The sequence below is a fragment of the Rattus norvegicus genome, chromosome 15 (genome assembly GCF_021556685.1).
Source record: "Rattus norvegicus strain SHRSP/BbbUtx chromosome 15, alternate assembly SHRSP_T2T, whole genome shotgun sequence".
Lineage (NCBI taxonomy): Eukaryota > Metazoa > Chordata > Mammalia > Rodentia > Muridae > Rattus > Rattus norvegicus.
In genome coordinates this window covers 105,243,306-105,261,801 of record NC_141548.1, presented here as the reverse complement: position 1 = coordinate 105,261,801, position 18,496 = coordinate 105,243,306, and the positions used below count along the sequence as shown (strand labels likewise).

The following is an 18,496-nucleotide window of genomic DNA, read 5'->3' as shown; positions in this document are numbered from 1 at the left end:
AAGAAGCACAAGCTGATGCTTCATGTCTGCTTATTTAGGTGAAGGAAGGTTGTCTCCTCTGCATGTAATTCAAGAGACTCAAAGCTTCAGCTGTGGACTGACTGCAGCGTTTCCACAGACCACCAGGCCCTTCTGAGGAGCGCATCTCTCCTAATGGAGGCCAGACTATGTCATCACACATAGTTTCTTTCAGACACCTGGATGGTTCACCTAAATACCCATCCTAAGCAGATCAGCTCCCATCGGAGAAGCATGGTACAATCAAGATTCTCCCGCCTGCCTCCACACTAAGCTAGAACATGAGGAAATTACATAATCCAACTCAAAAGCTTCAGCCACTCTCTTAGACTCCTACCGTGCCATTCCTGCTAGCCCACCTGCACCCAGGGCACCACGTGGACCCCCCTTACCAAGCGTACCCAGGCCGCTCTGACATTGAACACTCACACCTGCTCCCCTCATCATGGGCACTTTGTTTCTTTATAATTTTATTTATTTATTATTTTACATGCATTATATGCCTGTGTGGGGGTCTCAGAATCCCTGGAGTTGGATTTACAATTTTGAGCTGCCATGTGGGTGCTGGGAATTGAACCAGGGTCCTATGGAAAAGCAGGAAGTGCTCTTAATCACTGAGCCATCACTCTAACCCTAGCCACCTATCTTTGTTTCTTCCTTCTCTTTCTTCCTTTCTTTTGTCTGCTTATTTGATGTGTATGTGTTTGTCCTAAATGTATATATGGGCACCGCATGTGTGAAGGAGACTTCTGGTTTCAGACGAGGTGTCATGAAGTAGAAATGTCCAGTTTCTTCAAAAACTTAGTTGTGTCATGTGATGTTTTTCTGGAAATTCTTATGAGAGGATGTTTCTGCTGAAACAGACACATGGAGGGATGTTTTGCTAGAGCAGACCCTTGAGAGGGCACGTGGTGTTTGGAAAGGGTATAAGTGTGGAGGATGCTCCTGCATTGGTTTGCCTCGCCACTCTTTGCTGGTCCTCATCGGTCTTCACTGATGACCCTGTGACATTGACTCCTCCTCTGTGGCCTTGCCTTCTTTTCTGACCATTGCTTGTTGTGACTTCATAGACAAAGAACTTCTAGTGGTAATCTGGCAGTTTCCTGCTGCTTCTGCACAGACGCAGGCCTCTTGGCAGAGCCCCAGAGTTTCTCCTGGATTGAAATGCCATCACTGACTTGTGAATGGTGTTTGCAAGTGGACTGAGCTCCTGCTGCTGATTCATGTGACCTAAATTGCTGATATACCGACAGTGAAGATTGGAATTGTCCCAAAGAACTACTTCTAAGCAGGCCCACATCCTCCTTTGCCCTAGTAACCCTTCCTTTACACTGCCTCTGGTAGGTGGTGGACTGAAAAGGAGGTTAAAGTGTCTAAAAACCTTTATTAAACTAGGTTTTGAAAAATCTAAGCCTACAGTGTCAGATTCCCTAAAATTAGAGTTATAAATGGTTGTAAGTCGACATGTAGGTCCTGAGACCAAACCTTGTCCTCTGCAATATTAGTAAGCCCTCTTAACCATTGAGCCATTTCTTCCAACCCCAACTATACAGAAATTTTCAGGATTTTCAATCCTGAAAGCTCCTACCTCTCAAACCTCTGCCACAGTCAGTCAGTTTCCTCACCTCAAAGGACAGCAAGTTCAGTGACACAATGTGAGCTGCACTGTCTGATATGGCAGCTGGCCACTTGCGTATATTTCACTTGCGTATGAGCATGTGAAATGAGCCTGGTGGTCATTAGCCTGAAGCCAAGTTACACATTGGATCTTGGAAACAGTTCTTCCCTGGTAAGAATCACAGGAGACCATTCTTTTGACTAAGCTTTGGCTCCAGGCCCAAATGAGCAGGGCTAAACCTTAAAGTCACACAGGGAAGGCTCAAGGTAAAACTTTTACCTCTGCAGAAATCAGGATCGATACGCATTCAACCACATTTCTGAAGGACAGTTCGTATGGCCGTAATATTGAAGCTCTGTGGGTTATTCAAAAAGGTAACCCGGGGATTTAGCTCAGTGGTTGAGCGCTTACCTAGGAAGCGCAAGGTCCTGGGTTCGGTCCCCAGCTCCAAAAAAAAAGAACAAAAAAAAAAAAAAAAAAAAAAAAAGTAACCCAAGGGCTTTGCTCTGGCTCTGTCTGCCTTGGAAGCAACTTTGAAAGGGCCAACTGTGTGCTCTCCTCAGCCCTTCTCAGTCTCTAGAAGGTTCTCAACCTTCTATCACTGCTACCATTTAATGCGGTTCCTCATGTTGTGAGGATCCCCAACCATAACCTTATTTCTGTTCCACTTCATAACTCTTATTTTGCTACCGTTCTGACTCATAATGTAAATACTTTTGGAGGGGGAGGTTTGCCAACAAAGGGGCCATGACCCACAGGTTGAGAAGGACTGCTCTAAAACCAACCTCTTCCTCTCAATTGGTAGGAACACTAATTCTATCCTATACCTGACTCTACAATTGAAATTCAAGCCAAAAAAAAAACAAAAAAAAAAAAACAAAAAAAAAAAAACAAAAATCATTATACTGTTCCTTTAACCTTGTTTTTTTTTTATTATTTCTTTTTAAAAATTTTTTATTAGATATATTTCTTTACTTACATTTCTTTTTTTTTTTTTTTTTTTTTTCCTTTGGAGCTGGGGATCAAACCCAGGGCCTTGTGTTTGCTAGGCAAGCGCTCTACCACTAAGCTAAATCCCCAACCCTCTTTACTTACATTTCAAATTAACCTTGTTTTTTTGACAGAGCCTAACTCTAGCCTGGCGAGCCTGAAGCATATTATGTTGGCCTCAAACTCACAGAGACCCATGTGCTTCTACTTTTATTTAATGTTTTAAATTTTTTCACCTATAAACTAAAAAGAAAAAAAGGTATTCAGTTTTTAATGTTTTAAAGATAAAAATCAGTCCTTTCCTTTTATGTAAATGTATGCATGGTATATGGATGTGCACTTGTTGGTGCATATGCATTTTGCATGCGGGTACATGTACGTGTGTATATATGTGTGTAGAAGGTCACTCTTTGATATTTTTCCACCTTACTTTGTAAGTCAGGGTGTCAATATACCCAGAGATCACTCACTGGCTCCCCCAGCACTAGGACTAAAGTTGCATACCACACCAGCATTTTTTACATGGGTTCCAGAGAGCCTAACTCAGTTTCTCATGCTTGGATGGCAGACACATTACTGACTGAGTTATCTTCTCAGGTCAAATTGGTCTTTTAATGTATAAAATACAAATGCTGGCGTTTTTTAAATCCATTTGTAGCTCTCTTTGTATAGTATGGCAATTTCACAGCCCTGCTCGTGAGCAGTGGCTCTCACACTGCACAATGCATCAGAACCGCTGGAAGGCTTGCTGAATAAAACAGACAGCTGGACTCACCCCAGACGCTTGACCTCTGCAGGTCTGGGGAACTGCAGCTACACAATGGACCACTGCTCTACAAGCGTTCCTGAGGATAGAACTGACAGCAGTCTCCAGCCAGAGACGGATGCCGGCTGAACGCTGAACGTTTCTTCTGTTCTATGCTACATTCTTTGTTTCACATGAGTCCTTCACAAGCTTGTGCCCAGCCCACCTCACCAATTCACGTCTACAGAACTGTTCCCATACCATGTGATATGTTAAAAAGTGCCAAATTTATACCAACCAGCTAGAGGTCCACATTTTTTTTGTAAAAGAAGTAACAAGTTACTTCCTAAATTGCTAGTTGTCTTTATATCAGACTTTTGCTGACCCCCCTCATTGGCATGCTAAAAACAATAGGAAAAAGTCCAGTATCAAACTTGTACATTTACAAGGGTATTCTACCTATGCAATGCTAAGATGATACTGAGACAGCTGGTTGCTCTGATATTACAATGTAGCTGAGGCAAACCTTGAACTCATAGCAATCCTCCTGTCTCAGCCTCTCTGGCTGTTCATTAGGTCAGATCCTACTAACTTACTGACTGACTGACTGACTGACACTAAGTGTTGTCTCAGAGTCTAAAATAAGGTGCAGACTCAGTTCAATCAGATTCACCATAATAGGATAACAGTTGCCAACCTAAATAATAATTGGAGAGATTCTTCAGATAAAAACATATATGCAAAAAAGCAGATCATTGCAATAGACTTCTGCATGCCAAAGTAAACAATGTATGGAAGAGGTTGATCAAGAGGGAAAATTCCTAACGCTGAAACAAAGAAGATTTTGTAAGATATTTTGAAACACCATTCCTTGGCTACAAGCATGAAAAACAAACATTATCTAAGGTTCGGTAAATGCTATTGGGCAGAGCAGATATACCACCTATGCCTCTGCCCACTGACTACTGTCTGCTGGAAGAGAGTTCCTTCTCACGCAAATACAATGAACTTACCAAACTTTCACCAACCTTTATTTTTAATCCTTGAGCTCTCTGTACCTGTGACATGCTCTCCTAGTCTTTGGGGGTTTTTTTGGGGGGGGTGGTTTTGATTTTTAGGGGTTGGGGAGGATGAGACAGGGTTTCTCTGTGTAGTCCTGACTGTCCTGGAACTTGATCTGTAGACCAGGCTGGCCTCAAAGTCACAGAGTTCCACATGCCTCTGCCTCCCAGAGTGCTGGGGTTAAAGGTATGCACCACCACCACCCTGCAGTTATATTTTTAAAGATATATTTGTCTTTATTTTCTGTTCATGTGTGAGTGTCTGCATATATGTAAGTGCATTACATACATGCAATGTCCATGGAAGGCAAAAGAAACTATCATATCCTTTTGCATTGGAGTTACAGGGTGTGGTGAAATGCCATCCAGTAGCAAGAGTAGCATGTGTTCTCAACTACTAAGCACCTCCAGACCCAGTTTCTCCCGTCTTATCAGCATATATCACAGCGCCTGAGATGCAAAAGATGCTGCAAACCTACTTTTAAATATTCTTTAAGTTAAAGGCAGCTGCAACAACAAACTGACAGACAGAGATGGATGGAAATTACTTCTCGAATGTTCTTCCCCTGTATTATGGGTTGAGTCTAAACCATGCCACTAACAAGTCAAGAATTAAAGACTTGGTACCCAAAGCAGAAACATTCAAAGGTATGTCTTGAGGGTGGTTGGATCCTGGGAGCTCTGAGTCTAATGGTGGCTTCATAATTTGATGGTACTTGTTGAGAAGTCATCATCAGCACCATCAGTGCTAATACCAGAGATGGGGACTGGATAAAGGGAGGTCACTAGGGCAGGTTCCTGGGAACTTTATTCTGTCTGAGCTCCCTTCCCTCATGGAGCTCTCTGCCTCCTGTCCATCATGAGGCAGCCCCCTTGCCCCAGTGTTCCCCACTAAGGTGTTCCGCCTCGCCTTAGACCCACAGCTAGATCACATGATCATTAAATAAGACCTCTGCAGCAGAGAGCCAAATTAATCAATTCTCCTTTCTTCTCTCAAGTACCCATCAGTAATAAAGAGTTAACGCACTATACTCTGGTCACCCTGTAACCACAGATATGTCTATGAACCCCTGTATTTGTGTCTAAAATTTCCATTCACCTGTTGGAGAGATGACTCAGCGGTTAAGAGCACTGGCAGCTCTTCCAGAGGTCCTGAGTTCAAATCCCAGCAACCACATGGTGGCTCACAACCATCTGTAATGGGATCCGATGCCTCTTCTGGTGTGTTTAAAGACAGCTACAGTGTACTCATATATATTAAATAAATAAAATTTTTTTAAAAATTTCCATTCACGTTCTTTGCCCCTATTCACCTACTTACCAACATAGATAAATGGATAGATGGATGGATGGATGGATGGATGGATGGATGGATGGACGGACGGACGGACGGACAGACAGACAGACGGACAGAAAAGATGGCTCAGTGATTAAAGGCCCTAGCTGCTCTTCCCAGCACCTACATGGCAGCTCACAACTGTCTGGAACTCTAGTTCCAAGGGATCCTCTGGCCTCCATAGGCACTGCACATATGTACACAAGCACACATGTAGGCAAAGCAACCTTCGCATAAAATTTTTAATGAAATAAATATATAGATGAACCAGTCTGTAAGCAATTGTTTTTTCCTTTCTCTTGATCAAAAATGTCACCAACTTCTCTTACAGTTAGAACAGGGCTATTGCCATGTTTTCCCTGATTTGAACTGAAGAAACAAATAATAGCCAAAACGTAGAAGTTTAAATGTACTACTATTGACCAGCCTAGAGGGCATGGTGGCCAAGGCCTTTAATCCCAGCACTCAGGAAGCAGAGGCATTCAAGGTCAGTCTGATCTACACAGTAGTTCCAGGACAGCCTGGGTTATATAGAGAAACCCTGTCTTAGATAGATAGATAGATAGGTAGATAGATAGATAGATAGATAGATAGATAGATAGATAGATAGATAGATAGACAGACAGACAGACAGACAGACAGACAGATAAATGTATATGCAAATGCCTTCAATCAATGTTTTATTCACTAAAAATCCATTTCTGAAATGAGTTTAGTTTTTGGTTTTTTTATAAACTAAATGTTAGAAAGATTGCCTTAGGCCAATCCTAAAGCACTAGCTATGTTTAAGCTTTTTGAAGGACAGGTTAAGTTTACAAACTGCAACAGTGTCACACAATGACACTATCACTCTGCTGATAAAAGAGCTATTATTGGAAAAGCAAGGTTTGGGCTCATAAAGTCCAAGGTTCAGACTTTACCCCTGTCAGCTATACATCCTTAACAATTATACATTACTTAACTGCTCACGGTTAGTTTCCTCTTGTTTAAAGCTGGGACTTCTAACCTGGCTGTTACATGGATAATAAGTGAAGGGCTGGGGGATAGAGCACAGCTGGTGGAAAGCTAGGCCAGCGTGCACACACCACCGGGTTGGTTGCCCGATACTGCATAAACAAGCCTGTGGTAGGACACACCAGTCAGCCCAGAATCTAAAATGGAGGCAAAAGGATAAGAAGTACAAGGGCAAACCCAACCAGAGAGAGAGCTGGAGGTCAGTTGAGCCTCCGAGAGATCAGTCTCAGAGCAGGGAGAAGGAGTGAAAACATTTAAGGCATATAAAAGCTCAATAAACTGTTGCAATTACCATAAAACTAACACCTCCAGCCACTGAACGTAGCTAGAAAAAAAAAAAAAACAAGTATTTAAACAGAATGTGTTTTAAAGGTTGTTTTACAAATCAAGTAAGTCAAGACTGAATGTGAACTCAATATGAGACAGAATAGAAATATGGCACAAAAATAAAAAAGAAATAAAAAAAGAAATATAGCACAAATTATGGGGACATAGGGGCATGGGGACAAGAAGGAGCTCCCAATTTAGGAATCTGGTTAAACCTCTTGCTGGCTGAAAATCAATGATTCCAACACAATTAACCACATTTTCTGTGAAGGCTGCTCACATAGACATAATACGCCTTCATAGAGAGAATGCTAACAAAGCAGGGAAGGTTATAGGCCCTTGGAGGACCTATCACTGCTGTTTTTCTAAATGGACATCCTGTTGGACTGGAGAGCCCATAGGTTAAGAGCACTGGGTAATCTTCTAGAGAAACCAGGGCTCTATTCCCAGCCCCCACATGGTAGCTCACAGCCATCTGTAACTCTAGGTCCCATAGATCCAATGCCCTCTTCTGACCTCCACAGCCACAAGCCACATACATGGTGCACGGACATACATGCAGGCAAACTACAAACACATGTAAAAGAAATTAATGTTTAATTAAAAAATGTGCATTTTGTCAAACTGCTCCTAAGTATCTTACGTTTATATCCATAGACTAGTTTCTTAGTCAGCTAGGGTTCTGGTTTCAGCAGGTGGAGGTTCATAGGCAGTCCAAGTGCTGAGAGCCAGCGACTGCCAAGTGTCAGTGCTAAACGGACATCTCTGAGACCACTTTGAAGGCTCGGAGAGCATCACTGAAGGGGGAGCAGAAAGAGTGTCAGAGCAGGGAAGTGGAGAACAGTACTGTGACACCCTGTCTTCCAAATACAGCACAGCCCCTGTAAACATGAACTCAGCAACTGCGATCACCTTCACAAGATCCAACTGTCGACATCCCCCAAAGGACAAACACTGAAGGCTCACTCCCCTGTGAGGAGCTACTGGCAAGTGAAGGTTACTGGTGTGGGGGTGGGGGTGGTAGCTATTCTTTGCTGTAAACCTTACCACATCTGGGATTAACTAAAACCCAAGTAGATGGATACCTTAACCTGGGGCACACCGTCTGCTGGTGGCCTATAGAAAGGATATAGAAAAGGAAGCTAGTCAGTCAGTCAGTCAGTCTCTCTCTCTCTCTCTCTCTCTCTCTCTCTCTCTCTCTCTCTCTCTCTGACAAGTTCATTCCTTCACTGGCATTACAGCCTACATTTTTGGGACTCCAGTATATATAGATGACCAGTTGAGACATAGAGCCTCCGTAACTGAAACATTAATGGATTCTTGGACCATTACTGGACTAGCTAGACCACAGTCTGTAAGCCATTCTAATAAATCCTCAATGATAGATAGATACATAAATACATACATACATGATAGATAGACAGATAGATACATACATACATAGATACACAGACAGAATAGATATAATTGATGAATGGATGGATGGGCAGACAGATAGATGACAGGTAGCTGATGGATAAATGGATGGATAGACACACAGACAGACAGTAGATAGATTCTATCCGTTCTGTTTCTCTACAGAATCCTCAATGATACAGGGAAGGAGGTTTTGAGTTTCTTATTGTTTTTGTTTGCTTGCTTTTTTGTTGTTTCAGTGCTGTATCCACTGGTAAACTGTAGTAAAAATCTTAACTTCCTGGCAACCCTTCTGATTTACAGTTGTATCAAATCAGATGTGACCCTATCCAGTAACAAGAGTCATTACAAGACTCTCTTGGGCTCCTTAGCAACTCTTGAGATGTAACTTCAGAGACCATGAAAGCAGGAGTCCTGCAATGACATTTAATTGTGCCTTTCCTTCTAAAAGCCCACGTGTGTTTTGTAGCAATCACCCTCACCACTGGACCATCTAACTGACCCTTGTTGAAACATTGTTTAGCTTAAGTAGGATGATATAATTAAGAGTATTGACTGTTTCTAGAAAGTTGGCAGTGCATCTCAGTGGTACGGCTCTGCCTCAGTGTTCTAGGCCTAAAGCTTCCAAGTTCCAAGACTGCCACTTACTAGTTCTATGGCTTTAAGCAAGTCATCTAACACTTCAGGCCTTGAGTCCACCTTTTGTAAGTGGTGGTGTTATATGCTTAATGAAGAATGAATGACTTAATTCACAATAGTTGCCTAAGGCATAAGGTCAAAATATTGACTTGGTCAGCTCAGTCTATTTTATCTTAATATCACCACCAAAACTTCTCCACAGCCTTTTCAAGTTGTTGCTTCATTACTGGAGGAAAGTTCATAAGCACTGGGAGCTGTACTCACCCCCTACACAGGAGGCATTAAATAAAGATTTGCTTATAAAAAAAAAATCTACAAAAGCATACATCCAATATACAATATCCAAACCTGGTGTGGAGGTGAGAGTGGAGAAGGTGGAGCAGGGATTTAGGGATTTAGCTCCGTGGTAGAGTGCGTGTCTAACAAGTGCAAGGCCCCCAGGCTCAGTCCTCAACCCTGAGATGGGGAAAGGAAAGCTGAGGCAGGAGACCCAAGATCTTCCTCCAATACACAGCCAATTTGAAGCCAAGCTAGGCTAAGTGAGGCCCTGTCTCAAGAAGACAAACCCCACAGAAGAAAAAATAGATAAATTGTGACTCCAAAGACCATACCTTCCCACTACAGGCAATTTCGTAACGAAATGTGTCAGAGTTTTAGCAAGAGCAAACGCAGATTAAATGATTACAGGATGACAGAAGTTAAGGAACAAAAGCGGTGTGGCAACACAAAGAACAATGAGAACCTGCGTTCTGAGGTTGGCACCAAGGATAACCTTTCAGCTCACACTGCCTGAGTGGGACTTTTCCCATTTCCTTAAAAAGAATAAAGTGGGGTTGGAGAGGTGGCTCAGAGGTTAAGAGCACTGGCTGCTCTTCCAGAGGTCCTGAGTTCAATCCCAGCAACCATATGGTGGCTCACAACCATCTGTAATGAAATCTGATGCCCTCTCCTGGTGTGTCTGAAGACAGCAACAGTGTACTCACATACATAAAATAAATAAATCTTTCAAAAAAAAAAAAAGAGTAAAGTGGGCTGAGCTCAGCAGTATACTCTACACTCAGAAGTCAGAGGCATGGAGATCTCTGTGATGCTGAGGCCAGACTGGTACACAGACAGACTTGGTTCTCAAAAAGAAAAAAAAAAGAAAAAAAAAGAAAAAAAAAAAAAAAAGGCAGATCATCCAAGTGTCAACTCAAATTTCAATGAGCATAAACCAAACGTTGCAGAAAAGAAATTTTTTTAACTTTTTTTAATTTTTAAATTAAAAAAATTTTTAATTTTTTAAATTTTTTTTCCCCTGAGAGGTAAGGAAGGATTTGAGTCAGGTTTCCTCTAGGTAACCTAGCCTGGCCTCAAATTCACAATCCTCGAGCCTCTCCAATGATGTCATTACAGGCACAACATTACTTGTGATTGAACATCAGGGAAGCTTAGCAGGCACGGTCAACCGTGCCTTTCAAGGGGTCTTCAAGGGGTTTTCAGAGGACCGTCATTTTAAGATATGTGCTCGAGTGAATTAGTAAGTGTATTTTGAAAGTTAGGGAAGTGAATGCCACCCACAAGGCCAATATATCCCATATGGAAGGAGGAAGGAGGTTAACAAGAACTCCAAACCTGTTGAGTCAAAATGTCACCATGACACCCAGGGTGAACGAACCACAGTGATGTGAACTACGTTTCTAATCAGGCTAAGCAGTTCTTAGGGAGAAAAAGAATAAATTCAGAGGGTGCATTTCTCACTCATAACAATGGTGTCATACAGTTTAAGCAGGCTTTCGGGTCACAGGTGTACTCTGTCAATCTTGACTTAGCACAGTGTTTTCAAACTCACAGCCTTAACTATTCAAACAGCAATCCATAGTGTCCCTTCAAAGTGTCTTTTGCAAAGACAGCAAAAGAGTATGTGAACTTTTACAGACGCTGTCCAGAAAGCTGCAGGCGAAACCAGCACCATGAAACTCTGGGATCCAAGCCCAAAGGCCATTCCGGAGGAGCGCAGGAAATGCTCGGCCCGCTTAAGCCTGTGCCCGTGGGTATGAGCATTCAAGAGATGCCCAGTGACAGGATAGAGTGTGAGCGCAGTCTACTCGGGGGCCCGGGCCTGGGGCAACCGGGATGCGCCGCGGGTGTCGCCTGGGAATCCGGGGCAACCAGGCCCACGCGAGCCCGGCCTTGCTCACCTTCAGCGTCCACAGCAGTTGCTGGGAGGACCGCCGCCAATGCCGCCTGGCCGCCAATAGTGCCACTGTCCTGACCCACAGCCCCGCCATTGTCGTCCCAGCCGACTTGCTGGCCGCTGAACTCTCACCTCGTCAGGGGGCGGGGAAGGGGAGCGCCCGTGGTACGGCCAATCAGAAGCTTTTGGTTCTAAGCTCCGCCTCCGGGAGAGTAGGATTGGGAGGGAACTGGTTGGGCTGTGGCGCAAAGCCGGACGTCTGGAGATTGTTGGGCGGGGGTGAGAACCGCGCTAGGACCCGGAGGGAGCCGACCAAGGAGCTCAAGCAGCCAGTCCAAATCCCCTACTGACTGGAGCCCGCACTCTGCCGCCCAAGAACCATCCCTAGCCAATCGGGTGCATCCATGCCCCTTTTAATTTCTCGCTGGATTTTTTAAAGTAGATCTCATCAGTAAACATCTCTGTATCAGAACTGGTGCTCAATGACTTCGCCTGTCCTACAGAATTAACTTGAAACAGTTATGAAGCTAGGCTGCAACATGTGGACAGCCAGAAAGACAACATTGGTGGATGGCAGAGAAGCTGCAAGTTCTTAACAGAGTAGGAACATAAATGAGAGGCTGAACCCATTTTCTTTGTCACAAAACCCTGTCTCGCTCTCATCTCTGTCCCTAAATAGCAACCATAGGAGATTCTTGAAGGTTTATGTCAAAGAGGCTTTCTCAATCTGGTCACAACTTACTAGATAAGAATATCGACCCAATTATGGCAATTTCCAAATTTCTCAGCTATGATTGAAAGCCCCAACCCCACCTTCATGATTCTGTCCACAGTTATTTTCATAGAAGCAAAGGGGAAATACTTAACTACCGCTGTCCTTAAGGCTGGCATAACTAACTAGAACCTTTAATTATAATCTAGAGAACAAGCAACATTGTAACTACCATTGTTCAGAAACTGTTTGTTCTTATAAACTTAACTTTTTGTGTCCCAAATGGTTAAACAGCTACAAAGTCTAATTTCTGCTTCAGATAAAGGAAGTAGATAAAAATACTGTGTGGTGAATACTCCAGAGGGAGGTCTGAATGAGTTAAGCCTTTGACTCTGTAAGATAACCCTTGCCTTAGGCTCTGCAGCAGATAAGATTGACGAAAATAGACACCCAGCTAAGCAGAGCAGGGACAGACCATCTGAGGAGTGTGAATCCACAGCTGTGTAACCCACTATGCTAAAACCTTCTAGTGCATGGTTTCAACTGTGGCTTTTAATTTTTTTAAAGACTTGCTCAGTTTTATTTTAGGTATATGAATGTTTTGCCTACATATATTATCTATGATGTGCATACAGTGCCCAGGGAGGCCAAAAGAGGGTATCAGATCCTCTGGAACTGGAGGTTGTTAGCACACGGGTGCTAGAAACTGAACCTGGGTCCTCTTGCAGAACAACTGGTGCTTTTGCCCGCTGAGCCATCTTTCTAGCCCCAGTGTTGTTCAAGTTGTCTCTTGAAGGCCTGCTCCTTTCTGAAAGGAAACAGAGAGGGAGTGTATCTGGACGAAACGGGAGGTCAAAGGAGCTGGGAAGACTGGACAGGAGAAACTGTGATCAGAATGTATTGTATGAGAGAAGAATCTATTCTCAATTTTAAAAAATTACCAACTTAGCTGAACATGGTTGGGCGCATTCTCCAGAGATAGGAGCGGGAGAATCCTCACTCATATAAGCTCAATAATAATAAGTAATAACAGGAATTAATCTTAACACCTTTTCCATCCCCAGTTGATACATCTATAATACAACTCCTGTACATAAGGCCCAAGGAACATCAAAGAGGAGGAAATGGTAAGAAAGAAAGATGGTAAGAGCTGGAGAGGACCAGGGAATTTTCGTGGAGACTGTGTCTCCTAGAAATGACAGGGAGGCTTGGCTCATGATAACTCAATAATACCACTGCCTAAATAAGACCTGAACAAGAACGCCAGTAGATATGCTAGCATAAAAGACAAAGAATTATGGGAATTAAGGAATGCTGATAGTGAGAGAAATGTTCTCCCCTAGAGATGAGCATCCTACTAAATTAGACAGCACCAACTGGAAAGGCCTACACCATATACATACAAGTAATGCTAAGTGGACTGAGCAGATTGTATTTATTTATTTATATACATGGACATACACGCACACACCAGTTAAAGGAAAAAAAAACAAATTTGAGGGGGAGAGGGGACATGGGAGGGATTAAAGGGAGGAAGAGAAAAGAAAATGATGCTATTATATTATATCACATGTTAAATTAATTTTATATTTTGTATCTTTTAGTGTTTTATGCTTATATATCAAATAAATTGATGTTTCTTTTCTAATATTTAATAATACTTTGTATATTATGTATAATGTATTTACATTACAAATATAACACATGAACATATAAAATATATTATAAACATGAAATGAGTAATGTAAATGTTTAATAAATTATATTAAATAAATATAATGTGATAGATGATATATCATGTCTATTTAAAATTGAAAATTTACATATTATATTAAATACATTTAAATTTGATAATAATTTAACACCTAAAAAGTAAAAAATGCAGGTTTGAATGGAAAGGTGTCCCAATTAATGTAGATTATTACAGGCATATTCTATATTATTCTATTTTTCTCTGTTTGCATTTTTTTTAAATATTGGTACAGTTTATCTGAGAACTCACAGCAGTCGTCTTGCCTCAGACTTCCAAATGTTCAGATTTCAGGCATTGGCACGATGACTCTGATCTGGTCGTCTTTTTGCATACAGATATTAGTACTATCTGATCAGGGACCTACTTTTATGATTTCTTTTGACCTGAATTCTTTTGTTTTATTAGTTTTTCAAGGCATTATCTCTCTGTGTACCCCTGGCTGTCCTAGAACTCTCTATGTAGACTGGGTTGTTGTAAAACTCACAGAAACCTGCCCACCTCTACCTCTTATGTGCTGGGATGAAAGGCATGCACCACAACAAAAAAAAAAAAAAAAAAAAAAAAAAAAGCTGGGTTGCTTTTTTAAAGGCACCTGTCTTTTCTTTTTAAAGACACATGTATTCAGACTTTTACATTTGGCAATCAACAGCATGGGTGAAAAAGGTCTACAGTAAAACCCTTCGTTGGAATGCTTTAGACTCTCCACAGAACAGAAACTAAAATAACCTGTTATACAATTAGTCACAGATACAGTCCTGGAGTTTTTGCCCACCCACATGAGTATCGTCTAAAACATGTCTTCTTTGTAGCAGCTAGGACCTCACACCACTGTGCTTGGCTGAGTTCACAAATCTGTTGTAACCTGTAGCTTCCCTGTCACTTCTCTGGCTCTCCTCTCCTGCCAAGCTTTGTTTCCTAGCTGTAATTAGAACCTCCTGCCACTGCCATAGCTACTGCTGTTGCTGGAACCTACATAGCCACCTTGGTTTCGAGGTTTAGCAAAGTACTGGCTTCCACCACCATAAGGGCCAGAGCTCCTGCCTCCAGAGTTTCCTCATTTCAGTTGGCCCAAAATTTGATGACTGGTTGTTGTAATTGCCAAAATCATTGTAGCTTCCACCACCTCCAAATTGCTTCCACTACCACTGCCAAAGCCGCCTCCGCCTTCTCCATTATTATAACTGTCATAGCCTTCACTCCCGCCATAGCCACTGCCCTGGTTTGCATAACCCTGTCCACCACTTCCATAGCCTCTGCTTCCTCCAGAGTAACCAGGGCCGCCTCCTCCATAACCACCATCATTGCCAAATCCATTATAGCCATCCCCGCTGCCACCATATCCACCACCACTGCGGTTGCCACCAAAGCCACCACTGAAGTTCCCTCCTCGACCAAAATTGTCATTACCACCAATGACACCACCAAAGTTTCCGGAACCACTTCGACCTCTCTGGCTGGATGAAGCACTAGCCATCTCTTGTTTCTTACTTCATAGTTATAGCCATTCACAGTATGGTATTTCGGAATAACTATCTTATCCACAGAGTCATGATCATCAAAGGTGACAAAAGCAAAGCCTCTCTTTTTTCCACTGTCTCTGTCAGTCATAACTTCAATCACTTCAATTTTCCCACACTGCTCAAAATAATCTCGTAGGCGATGTTCTTCAGTGTCTTCTTTAAAACCACCAAAGAAGATCTTTTTCACCGTTAAGTGGGCACCTGGTCTGTGAGAATCTTCTCTCGACACAGCTCTCTTAGGTTCCACAACTCTTCCATCCACCTTGTGTGGTCTCGCATTCGTGGCAGCATCCACTTCCTCCACAATGGCATATGAGATGAGACAAACCCAAAGCCTCTGAATTTCTTGGTGTTTGGATCTCTCGCTACCACACAGTCGGTGAGTGTTCCCCATTGCTCAAAATGGCTCCTCAGACTCTCATTGGTTGTTTCGAAGCTCAGCCCGCCAATGAAGAGCTTCCCCAGCTGTTTCCTGCGCCACCGTGGGAGCAGGGTGATAAAAGCCTTCAGCGATGCTTCCCCAGCAGCATCAAAGAGCAGAAAGGAAGCCGCACTTGTCTTAGTTAGGGGTTCTATTGGCATGATGAAACACTATGACCCAAACAAAAGGGAGGTTGGGGGGAAAACGTTACTTGGCTTACACTTCCACGTCACTGTTCATCTTCAAAGGAAGTCAGGACAAGAACTCAAACAGGGGAGGAACCTGGGGGCCGGAGCTGCTGCAAAGGCCGTGAAGGGGTGCTGCTTACTGGCTTGCTCCTCATGGCTTGTTCAGCAGCAGTGAGATGTGAAAGTTATGACTTCATTCATAGATAGACAGACAGACAGACAGACGGATGGATGACAGATAGGTATAATATACATACATACATGTATATATTTATAATAGTCCTTATGTCTGCTATTGTGATGCAAATTTCTGAGAAGATACAACTCTTAATAACAGCTCCAATTTCCTATCTATGCCTATAGTCCCAGCAACGCAGAGGCTGAGGCAGGAGAATCATCTGAACACAAGAGCTCCAGACCAGACTGTACATCACAGCAAGAAGAAATCAGAGGAAAGGAAAAGAGAGGGGGATGAAGGGCACTCTTTCAGAATCCTGTCATTTCCTTGGCCTTAACTGCAGCCTTTAATGACAAAAGCGTAAACTCCACATTGGCTAGCACATTGGCTCTCAATCTCCATACGTCCATAGTTAACCATCTTACCTGCATGGGAGTGTCAGACTTATAAGTTAGTAGAAATCAATCATGTCAAAATGACTTACGAGATACTTGAGTGTCAGAACACTGTCCAAGAATGGAGGTCTGTGAGGGGAATTCTGAGTGCTCGTGAGAAAACTCCAAGAAAACAAGGACAGAGTCTTGTGACCTCAGTTTCTTCAGAACCTCGAATTGATCTTGGGCTGTGTTTTCATGCTCCTCCCAGGTGTAATGGATAGGTGTGAGTTCACTCCAGGGTGCTCATAACAACTGGCTATTGTTATTTGTTTATGTGCCTCTATGGAAAAACATGTTTTTGCAACTTATAGCTTGTCCTTGTGATTGTCCACTTTACTCAGGTGACTCTTACGTTTTTCTCTTTTCTTTCTTTTTTTTTTCTTTTTCTTTTTTTTTTCCTTTCTTTTCTTCTTTTTTCTTCTTTTCGAGACAGGGTTTCTCTGTGTATCCTTGGCTGTCCTGGAACTCAACCTGTAGACCAGGTTGGCCTTGAACTCAGAAATCCACCTGCCTCTCCCTCCCAAGTACTAGGATTAAACCCTGGCACCGGCCTGGTTTCAGGCGACTCTTCTTAACCCTCAGAGTATAAACTGTCTAATGCTCTGAATAAAGTTAGCTGCAGTATGAGATTTTAGTTCGCTTCATTTTTAAGCCCTGCTCCTGCAGGTTCGCACAACCAACTAGAGTGGTAAACACAGTGGGGTTTTTTTGTTTGATTGTTTGGTTGGTTTTTTGGGTTTTTGTTTTTGTTTTTGTTGTTGTTGTTGTTGTGGTGGTGGTGGTGGTAGTGGTGGTTTTTGGTTTGTTTGGGGTTTTTTTTGTTTGTTTGTTTGTTTGTTTTCTTTTTTGCAATCTGGATCCTTTATTTCCTTTGTGTCCATTAGGCCATGAATTTGTATGGAATGGTCTCCAGCAGCTCAGGCTCCTTCCCGTTAGTCCTCACAAACTGGGCTTCTCTGGGTGGCGCAGGCTGGTGCTTTGGCTGAACCCAGGTGCCCTTCTCTTTGGCTTCCTTTTTCTCCTGATCCTTTTCCTTCACCCACTTCAGGAAGCTGTCTCTGCTCTTCGAGTGCTTGATGTGCTCAGTCCGCACATTGATCCTCTTGGCCAGAGTCTTGCCCTTAATTTGCTTGTTTACAATGATGCCCACGTCGTGCTGGGTGACATTGTAGACTCTTCCGGTTTTGCTGTGGTAACACTTATGGGGCATTCCTTTTTGAACACTGCCCATTCCCTTGATGTCTACAATATCACCCTTCTTGTAGATTCGCATGTATGTGGCCAAAGGAACTACTCCATGTTTCCTAAAAGGCCTAGAGAACATATACTGAGTGCCTCTCCTCTTTTGTGTTCATCATTTTGGTGAATTACTGGAAGATGGTTGCCACGGCCGAGAACTGGTTAGTTTTTTGTTTGTTTGTTTTTGTTTGTTTGTTTTTTAATTATGTTAAAATATAACATTGTAGTCACTTGTAACTGCATAGGTCATTGACAGTACACTCGAACTATTATGCGGCCATTACCGTCTATCCCCATCAGGTTTTCAACTAGCAAAAAGTAAATGTTATCATCAAATACTTACTCTCCACTTTGCACTGCTCCCAAAATCTGGTAACAATTACTTTCTATCTCTCTAACTGTGACTATCGTAGGTACCCAGTGTGAGTGGGATACTCAGTTTTACTCACAGATGTTTGGCTTTGCTGTTTACAACTTAAAACCCAAAGATTCATCTTCTGAAAGGGCAACGACACCTGTGTCATCACAACACTGAGAACCGGTCATAGGCCTGAGAGATTTAAAAAGAAACACATACTCGGGTCATTCGTGTTAAAAGAATGCCGTCCGAGCTTTACTGAGATCTCCTTATATAACAGGAGCAAAAGCTGTGGAAAAACAACAAAGCAGGTGAAAATCCCCAACCAGGAAAACAGGAGAACAGGAAAA

At 42.6% G+C, this 18,496-nt stretch overlaps 1 protein-coding gene and 2 pseudogenes across 5 annotated transcripts in view; all 3 read right to left on the bottom strand.

Moving 5' to 3' along the window:
- Positions 1 to 11,470, bottom strand: part of Pcca (propionyl-CoA carboxylase subunit alpha) — a 334,592-nt gene extending 323,122 nt beyond the window's left edge. For all 5 annotated transcript variants that reach the window (XR_015638170.1, NM_019330.2, XM_087586568.1 and 2 more), the window contains 1 exon segment: positions 11,345 to 11,470. Coding sequence is in view for 4 of the 5 variants with exons in the window: in NM_019330.2 (NP_062203.2) it covers positions 11,345 to 11,434 (90 nt within the window). In the remaining variant the exon portion in view is untranslated.
- Positions 11,471 to 14,730: 3,260 nt separating this feature from the next.
- On the bottom strand, positions 14,731 to 15,907 carry LOC148001166 (heterogeneous nuclear ribonucleoprotein A1 pseudogene; annotated as a pseudogene).
- A 1,522-nt stretch (positions 15,908 to 17,429) lies between these two features.
- Positions 17,430 to 17,822, bottom strand: LOC148001165 (large ribosomal subunit protein eL21 pseudogene; annotated as a pseudogene).
- Positions 17,823 to 18,496: the final 674 nt, after the last annotated feature.